Source organism: Zalophus californianus, chromosome 17, assembly GCF_009762305.2.
Source record: "Zalophus californianus isolate mZalCal1 chromosome 17, mZalCal1.pri.v2, whole genome shotgun sequence".
Lineage (NCBI taxonomy): Eukaryota > Metazoa > Chordata > Mammalia > Carnivora > Otariidae > Zalophus > Zalophus californianus.
Genome location: NC_045611.1, coordinates 50,641,772 through 50,651,514, shown reverse-complemented (window position 1 = coordinate 50,651,514; position 9,743 = coordinate 50,641,772). Strand labels below are relative to the sequence as shown.

The 9,743-nt window shown below is 52.6% G+C and overlaps 1 protein-coding gene across 1 annotated transcript; it reads left to right on the top strand.

Moving 5' to 3' along the window:
• The first annotated feature begins 553 nt into the window (after positions 1 to 553).
• On the top strand, positions 554 to 970 carry NANOS2 (nanos C2HC-type zinc finger 2). The gene has a single exon (XM_027617175.1). It carries the CDS (start codon positions 554 to 556, stop codon positions 968 to 970), a length of 417 nt encoding a protein of 138 aa, XP_027472976.1.
• The last annotated feature ends 8,773 nt before the right edge of the window (positions 971 to 9,743 follow it).

The following is a 9,743-nucleotide window of genomic DNA, read 5'->3' as shown; positions in this document are numbered from 1 at the left end:
GGTAACTCGTCTATCATGTGGCGCTCATAACTGTGTTTCCCACATAGACGTTGTAAGAATGAGATCAGATCACGCAGGTAACTACTGTGCAACACAGCGTCTGGCTCGTGGTAAGGACCTGTTATTATCAGGAATGGTTCTGGAGTATATGGAGGCCCCTAGCCTTGGAATAAGGGAGGTTGGGGGCGTGGGGGCATTTGCACACATGGAGCTTAATGGAATGGATAGAGAAACTGAGGTCCAGGGAAAGGAAGGGCCTTTCCAGAAGTCGCAGGGCACCCTGGAGGCTGAGCAAGGACCAGAGACAAGGGGAAGGGCCTCTTCCCCATCTCTGTGGGGGATTACAGTCAGATGGGGATTGTGGGCAGGGAGTGGGCCCTTTAAATCCTAAGCTCCACCTTTGCTTAGAAGGGTCTTTGGGGGAGTATAAAAGGGGGTGCAGTTCCTCTCTGCTCCAGGAAAGCACCTGTTGCTTCTGTCCACCAGCCCCCGAAGCCCTGGCCTCCCTCTAGCCGCCCCCCCGCCCCCCCCCCCCCGCCTCTGCCTGGGAGACATGCAGCTGCCGCCCTTTGACATGTGGAAGGACTACTTCAACCTGAGCCAGGTGGTGTTGGCCCTGATCCAGAGTGGGGGGCAAAGCCCAGAGGCCCAGGGGAATGGGGAGGCGAGGCCTGGGCCCCAGCTGGGGCAGGAGCAGGGTCTGGGAGGGCCGGGGGCTAGCAGAGGCCTGGCCACCCTGTGCAATTTCTGCAAGCACAACGGGGAATCGCGCCACGTCTACTCCTCACACCAGCTGAAGACCCCTGAGGGCGTGGTGGTGTGCCCCATCCTGCGGCATTATGTGTGTCCCCTGTGCGGGGCCACCGGGGGCCAAGCCCACACGCTCAAGTACTGCCCACTCAACGGCGGCCAGCAGTCTCTCTACCGGCGCAGCGGGCGCAATTCGGCTGGCCGCAAGGTCAAGCGCTGAGGAGCGCAAGATGCCCACCCCGCGCCCCCCCAACCCTCCTGGTTCGGTCCCTGCCAAGTCCCTGGACCCTCCCCCAGCCCTTGGGGGCTTCTGGCTCCCAGAGCTACTCCCTGCTGGATCCTGAAACAATGCAGGCTATTGGGGAGCCAGGCCAGCTCTGCCCCCACCCCCGGGACCTCTCAGGCCTTGGGGTTCTGAACTGAGGGTGTCTGTGGATTCTGGATGCGGCAGGACCGCTGCCCCTGGACCGCACGGCCTTGTGGCTCCTTCTGGGCCCCCAGTTCATGGATCTTTCATCTTTCTGGGGCTGCTGGTGACATGAGCCCTGCCCCCCTTGACTTCTCAGCCCCATGGCTCCATTCCTTCTGGAATTCTTGGAACGTTGGACCTACAGGACCCAGCGTGCTCTCCCAGGCCCGCCCTTAGAACCTGGAGAGAGTGAACAAGACTGGCTTGGACACTCTAGCCCAAGAACTTCCAAGATGGGATTCTGACTTGAGACCAGCCCTGTCCACCTTCTTCAACCACCTGTAGACCCACGGTTTCATCACAAGCCTCCCTGGACTGTTCCTTCCCTGCCCCAGCAGCCCGTTCCATCAGGAGCTGGGCATGGGAGGAGACACACTGCAGGGGGAGGGGGGCACCTGGTCTCCCAAGGCTTATCTGGGAGTGGAGAGCCTTGGGGTGCTTGGGACACCCTTCAGCTCCCCCTGGTCGACCTTCTTGTTGATTCTGTTTCACTGCACTCCTGCCCCCAACCCGCAAATCACCGATGGGCGTTTCCCCCAGCAGGAGAGCTGCTTTCCACGGACTCCCACCCACCTTTCAAATCCCCCTGGTTTGCTAAAGGTCTTTTTTTTTTTTCTCCCATTGTTTTCATCCTCTAACACTTAATCAACGAAGCTCCGACAAGAAAGGGGTTTTAGTGCCCAGATGGGAAAGGCAACTGCCTAGATTTTCTTTTGGGGGCAACGGAAAGAAAGAGCTCCAGTCAAATTTTAAGTTGCTCAGTTTGGGGCTCAGGGCTGGGGCCCCGGTGTTCAGCTCTGGTGAATAAAGAGCATTTCTGGTTGTCTTTGAAATCACTCTGGTTCTGTCTTCTACCCTGGAGCCTGGGGGAGGGAACGACATTTGTCCCAATGCGGGGGAAACAGGAGACAGAACAGGAATGGGTCTGGGTTCCTCTCATGATGTGCCCCCCACCACATCCCCCAACACAGGTCACCTAGGGACTGGTCCCCACGTCCCAGCCTCCACCTTAAGCCTAGATTCCTTTTCCATGTCCTTCTTGGGGCTCTGTCCAGGGGTCCCCCTCCCAGCCCGCTAGACCACAGGTCTTCCAGGACCAACTTGATGGTAGTTCTTAAACTTTGGGCTCCCAGACCCCCTTTGGAGAGGCGGCGGAAGATATGGTCCCTGGCCCCTCAGAAATGCACACATGCACAAATCATATCAAGGTTTCTTTTATTCCACCGGGCCACAAATATTTACTGATCACTTACTTTGTGCCAGGCCTCTCAAGGCACTGGTGGGTACGGCTCCTGCCCTCGCGGAGCTGACTTTCTTGTGGGGCAGGGGGCGCATTGACCATCAATCAGCAAATATATAGTAACATGACAGGTGGGTGAGAAGTGCTCTGCAGGAAAAGCAGGTACGGTAAAGGGGTGCAGAGAGAAAGGAGAGACTGTTTTCTACAGGGCGGTCAGGGCAGGTCTTTCTGTGGAGGTGACATGTGAGCAAAATCCAAACGAAATGAGGCAAGCAGAGACTATCTGGAGGAACGGCATTCCGGGCAGAGGGGATGGCAGATTCAAAGGCCCTGTGGTGGTGGGAGGCTGGCTGAGTAGTAAGAGTGAAGATCAGAGAGTCACATGGGGAGGGCAGTTGAGAATCTTGCAGACCCTGGTGAGAACTTGACCTTTATGGCACATCCCCAGACTGCGAATTGCACCGTGGGCGCCTACGTATATACACTAGTCACACAGGGAACCAAAGAGCCCAGTCCAGGACCTCACAAGACACAGCTTTTCCAAAAACACAGCTCTGCGCACAACAGAGACCCCCCAAGTTAAGCCAAACAATAGATAAAAAGAGAATGCCCCAACTCCAGAGCTGTGGTGGGCCCCGGGCAGCAGGGTGAGCCCCAGAAGAAGGGGGAGCTGCACTGGGCGGGGAGATGATGACCTTTCAAATGGGGCGATGGAGGAGAGCTTCATAGTTTAATAAAGGGACCGTGTCTGACAAAGCTTGGGCAGCAGGTATGGAAAGGGACAAGGGGTGTTGTGCGCCGTACTTGGGGGCATTACAACGGGTGGGGGGTGCACTTTAGAGCTGGAGAAGTAAGGGAGGGGAAGATGCTGAGGTGGGTCTGGAGTGTGGAGGATGGGAGGCTCCTGGGGACATCCACAAGCGCTTCACAGGGTGATGCATCCTGGAAGCTTCTAGACACCTGCGATGGGGCTCAGAGGAGAGGGCTGGAGACAAGTAGCTAGTGGTTGTCAAGTTGGCGGGGTTTGTTTTTTTAATGAGTTAAGTCATTTATTCAACTGATGATTACGTGGCAGGGTAGCTGACAGAAGGTGAGGACACTAAAAAAGCCAAGGGAGCAATGGACCCTGAGCTCCATCTCCTCCAACACCTCACACCTGCAGAGTTCTGTGCACCTGTTCCAATGGCTCCCTGCCATCAGGCTTCTCATGACCTCCACACCAGGCTGAGACCCAACTCCGCCCAGACACTCCACAAGTCACAGCGTCCTGGCTGCCTCCCCTGGATGCCCAGGGGAAGGGAGACGTCTGGGTGACATGCAGGTGTCTGGTGCAGGTTCCGGTTGGGGGAATGGGGTCAGTTAGGACATGGTGAGCATAAGGTGCTCAATGGGTGCTATGAGTTGAATTTGGTCCCCCCCCCAAAAAAAGAAGGTATGTTGAAGTCCTAACCCCCAGTACTTCAGAATGTGACCTTCTTTGGACATAGGGTCATCGGAGATGTAATCAGTTAAGATGAGGTCATACTAGAGTAGGGGGTGCTCTTAATCCAACATGACTGGTGTCCTTATAAGAAGAGGAAAGCGGACGCCTGGGTGGCTCAGTCGGTTAAGTGTCTGCCTTTGGCTCAGGTCATGATCCCGGGATCCTGGGGTCGAGCCCGGAGTCGTGGGGCTCCCTGCTCAGCAGGGAGTCTGCTTCTCCCTCTGCCTCTGCCCTTCCCACCATTCAGGTGCTCGCTGTCTCTCAAATAAATAAATAAAATCTTTAAAAACAAAACAAAACAAAAAGGCCCAGGGCAGCCAGAGGCTGCAGGAGGCAAGGAAGGATCCTCCCCTAGAGCCTTCAGAGGGAGTACGATACTGCCAACAGCTTGGTTTCAGGATTTCCAGCCTCCAGAAATGGGGGAGTATATTTGTGTTGTTTTAAGTCACTTTGTGGTATTGTTACGGCTGCCCTTGGAAACCGAGGCATCCTTGAGAAACTAATACATGGGGCACCCAGGGGAGGCATCCAGAATGCTCTTCACACCAGGGGGAGTCTGGGTTGAGAGGGGAGCTGGTCTAAATCAGCTTGTGAGAAGGCTGGAGACAGCGAGCCGGGGACAGAAGTGAGGCGTCTGGAGCTCTGCAGTGTGGGTAAGTTGAGGCAGGATGCAAGTAGGCTGGCATCCTCCAGCACCTCCCCCGTCCCCCATGAACACAGAGACAATGCAGCTAGGCAGATGGACAGCTCACAAGGCAGCCTCCTGGGCTCAGAGCAGGCAGACAAGGGGCAGGGTAGCCTGGAAGGGCAACCAGAAACGTCTGCTCAGGGGCTTTGTGCGGCCACTTTGCCCCTTCTCGAGCAGGACAGAGGAGGAGACCGAGGCTGCACTCCATGCAGAGGAGCAAATACTTGGAAGTGACCTCCAGATCCACTTTGGGCTTAGGAGGTGCAGTTCGGCACCCACTTAGCACTGGGGAAGGAAAATCAGATCCACTAAAGACTGACCTAGAACCCCACAGGGTTCCCGTTGTGGACTCCCTGAACCTCAGGTTCCCACTGTGCACATGGGTGCCTACCATTTTGTGGGGCTTGGAAAATGAATTTGCGCACCCGCGGCAGTCCAGGTGTCCTGGTGAGGCGTGCCTAGAAGTTAAAGCTGATTTCCACTGTTGACCAGAATCGGGGCCATTCTGGAGGATTTCTTTTCTTTTCTTTTCTTTTTAAGGTTTTACTTATTTATTTGCCAGAGAGAGAGAGCACAAGCAGGGAGAGCCGCGGAGGGAGAGGCAGACTCCCCACTGAGCAAGGAGCTCGATCCCGGGACCCCGGGATCTTGACCTGAGCCGAAAGGCAGACGCTTAACCGACTGAGCCACCCAGACGTCCCTGTTCTGGAGGATTTCCTATGAAGGAGAGGAAAAGGTAACTCTATTAACTTTTTTTTTTAACTTTAATCTGTATTGAGCGTGCTGAGAGATCACTTTTTAGGTTTCTCTTCCTTTTCCTTTGTGTGTCTTTCAGTCAGTCCTTTTGGTCTCCTCCCTCCCTCGCTGGCCTCATCTTTCCCGTCTTCCTTCTCCCCTCTCCCTCTCACCCTTCCTTCCTTCTCCTCCATCAGTCATTCTGACAAATGCAAACCTTTCTCCCAGATTCCACTCTCATCACGTACCACTGTCAATGAAATAGCTGCTCGAATGTCTCATTCCGTCCAAAACAGAAATCCTGTCTGCTCTACCCTCAGAATACACCCAGAATCTGACCATCTCCCCCAGCCCACTACTACCTACCTGATCCCCACCATAACTCCTCACCTGGACTGAGGCAGTCACTTCCTCACTGGTATCCCGGCTTCTGCTCTTGACCTCCTAGAGTGTACTTCAAACCCCAACAAAAGTGATCCTGTTAAAACCAAGTCGGCTCGTGCTCCTCCTCAGCTCAGAGCCCTCCCATGGTCCCTGTCTCACTAAGTAAAAGCCCAAGTCCTGGACTCTCTCTCTGACCCCCTCTCCCTCCCACCCACTCTTTCCTAGCTGTTCCTTGAATGCTCCAGGAACATGCCTGCCTCAGGGCCTTTGCACTTACCCTTCCCCCTCCTTGGATTGCCCTTGCCCCAGATAGCCGCATGGCTTCCTTCCTTGCCTCCTATAGTCCTTTGCTTATATGTCACCTTCTCTGTGAGGCCCTTCCCCTCCTCACACTCTTGATCTTTCTTACCCTGTTCTCCTTCTCTTTCCTCCTTAACACCTCCCACCATCTAGCATGCTTTACTGCTTATTTATTGATTAGGTCTGTGGTTATGGTGGTCAGTTCGATGTGTCAGCTTGGCAAAGCTACAGTCCCCGGCTATTGAAACACTAATCCTGGTGTTGCCACGAAGGTATTTTGTGGATGCGATTAAAGTCTATATTTAGTTCACTTTAAGTAAGGAAGATTATCCTGGATAATCGGGGTGGGCCTGATCCAATTAGTTGACAGGTTTAAAGAACAGAGCTGAGACTTCCTCTCCGGAATTCTGTTCCTTTCACTTTTTACTGCAAACCACAATGAGAAATTCATTTCACATCTTGATTCAACACACACACACCCAGAACAAAAGTTTCACAAAATAATAATCTTAGTAATATTAGCGAGACAATTATTACATACCAGGAGCTGCTCAGATACTTAATACATATTGGCCCATCACAGTCTAACGAGGTAGATTCTGGGGTTAATCCACCCTTTCTGGAGAGGAAAAGTAAGGCCCGGAGAGGTTAACTGACCTGTCCAACATTACATAACAAGTGAGTGGGAGAATTTGAACCCTGATAGGCTGGCTCCGGAGTTGAGGCATTTCCACTATCCTGAGATGCGTCTCAAGAACGTCTGAAAATATATAAGAAACCAAAGTTCCTCAAAGCAATACGCACCTTACTCCATACAGCACAGTCTGATTTTTTCCGATTCTGCTTTATTTTGTTTCTTTAATGCTTGTTACAACCCACTAAGTATTTTTCAGGACCCACAGTTTGGAAAACAAGCCTTAGAAAGGCTTCCCTGATCTACCCCCATCCCAGGGCCCTTGCTCTCTGACCTCCCATACCCACAACTGCAGAGCTCCACACGCCTCACCTCTGCCCATGGCTCCCTGTCTCCAGCTTTCCCATGAGCTCCAAACCTGATTTAGATCCAACTCCCCGCAACCCAGTCTTCTGTGGGGCCACCAGCATCCTGGATGCCTCCTTTAGATGCCCAGCGTATGAGTTTTCCCCGGGGGTGTCATAACCAAGTACTATAAACCAGTGATTTAAAACACAAAGGTATTCTCCCAGTTCTGGAGGCTAGAAATCCAAAATCAAGGTGTTGGCAGTATCGTACTCCCTCTGAAGGCTCTAGGGGAGGATCCTTCCTTGCCTCTTGCAGCCTCTGGCTGCCCTGGGCCTTCCTTGGCTTGTGGCAGGATCACTGCAATCTCTTTCTCTGTCTTCCCTCTATGTACCCCTTTCCTCTTCTTATAAGGACACCAGTCATGTTGGATTAAGAGCGCCCCCTACCCCAGTATGACCTCATCTTATATGACCTACATCTCCAATGACCCTATCTCCAAAGAAAGTCACGTTCTGAAGATTTGGGGGTTAGGACTTCAACATATCTCTTTTTGGGGAAAAATTCAACCCATAATACTCATTGACCACTTTATACTCACCATGTCCTGACTCCATACCTCCAACTGGAACCTGGACCAGAATACTTGCTGTCACCTAGAGGGCTCCCCTCCCCTCCTCAGACTGACAGTCACATGCCCTGTACATACTACCTCTCAAATGTCTTCCAATTCATTTCTACCCTTCCCACCATCCCTGCCTAGTCTTCTCCATCCCTCTTCCTCTCCCCATCCTGCCCCTACCCCAGATTTTTCCTTTGAGTCTAGCCAATAAATCTTTCCTCTTCCCATCTTCTCTCTAGTCAACAGCGGGGGGCTGGGGGTGTCTTTCTAAAGCACAAAGCAAACCCTGTCCTTCCTTTCTCAGAACTCACTGCCTGTAGGATTGCATTCAGGCTCCTTAATGTTGCCCATAAGGCCCAGCATGGGCTGCCCGTGACCACTGGACCCTGACCGCTCATGGGGCACATGGTGGGACTTCATATAAACCTAGCCCCGGTGAAAGTCACCTTGTTATCCACTGTGCACCTGCACACACTGAGAGTAATGTGATCAGAGAAAAACCCAACTCACTTCAGTTTCGAAGCCAATGACCCTGAATGATTGGGTCTATTTGTCTACTGGCCTGGCCACTCATTCACTATCTCAGTGCTTTCTCCTGTGTCTTCCCTAACCTCAAGATCTCCCTCTCACCTCAGACCCTGCTTCCTACTCGCCTGAGACAACCTAAGGAACAGAAGAGAACATTCATTCACATGTTCCTGACATCACATCTTGCCTCCTGCCTGCCTCCGTGTCCTCCCCCTCCCGCTGGTTTTCTTTGGCTGAACAGCTCTTTTTTTTTTTTTTTTAAGATTTTATTTATTTATTTGACAGAGAGAGACACAGCGAGAGAGGGAACACAAGCAGGGGGAGCGGGAGAGGGAGAAGCAGGCTTCCTGCTGAGGAGGGAGCCCAATGTGGGGCTCGATCTCAGGACCCTGGGATCATGATCTGAGCCGAAGGCAGACGCTTAACGACTGAGCCACCCAGGCGCCCCTGGCTGAACAGCTCTTGCCCCTTAGACCACCCTCCACTCCTGCCCTGGGTTCCACTCACCATGCCTATTCAAGGACATTGCTCTACTCTCCCCTCCCTCATCTGCACCATCAATCTCCCCTCTTCTGAATCATCCTGAATTGGCACGTAACATACTATTACAACTCCTATCTTAAATAAACCTCTCAAGACCCCAGGCCCTCTTCCAGATATACCCCTTTGACCATATACACTGACTCTCTCTAAACCCTCTCAATCAATCAATCAACCCTCTTTTTTTTTACAAGATTTTATTTATCTATCTGAGAGAGGGAGAGAGAGCACGAGCAGGGAGAGGGGCAGAGGGAGAGGAAGAAGCAGACACCGCAACGAGCAGGGAGCCCAATGGACAGATGTGGGGCTCCTTGATCCCAGGACCCCAGGATCATGACCTGAGCAGAAGGCAGATGCTTAACCGACTGAGCCACCCAGGTGCCCCAATGAACCCTCTCTTGAACCCATCCAATCAGACTACTGCCCCCACCACATCACCCAAATTGCCCTCTTCAAGATTACTAATGACTTCCATACTGCTGGTCCCAGGGGTCAGTTCTCAGGTTCACTGGACTTGGCCTCTAGGTAGCACTTGGCTTCATTGATTCTTCCTTTGTCCTTGATTTGCACCCTTCACTTGGCCTCCAGGACAGCAGACAGCCCTGGTTCTCCTCTCATTTCACGGAATGCACCTGCTCAACCTCCTTTGCTGATGCCAGCCATCTATCCTGGAGTGCCCCAGCCTCGGGTCATGGACTTTTATCTATAGTTGCTCCCTCTCTAACCTCTCCTATTCATAGGGATTTATATGTCATTTAATCACTGACAACTCCTAAAGTTATATCTCAAGCCTGAACCTCTCCCCTGAAGTCCAGTCTCAAATATCCAACTGTCTATCTGACATAGGCACTTGGTGGAGTAAAGGGCATCTCAAGTTTGGGCAAACTTGAACTCTTGATCCTCTTGCAGCCCTGCCCTTCTTGCTTCTGGTAGCTCCAAGTTTCCTGCTGCTTAGGACAAAGACACTGGAGCCATCCTCGACTCCTTTCTTTCTTGCAGTTCCTGTACCCCATTATGCTTCACTT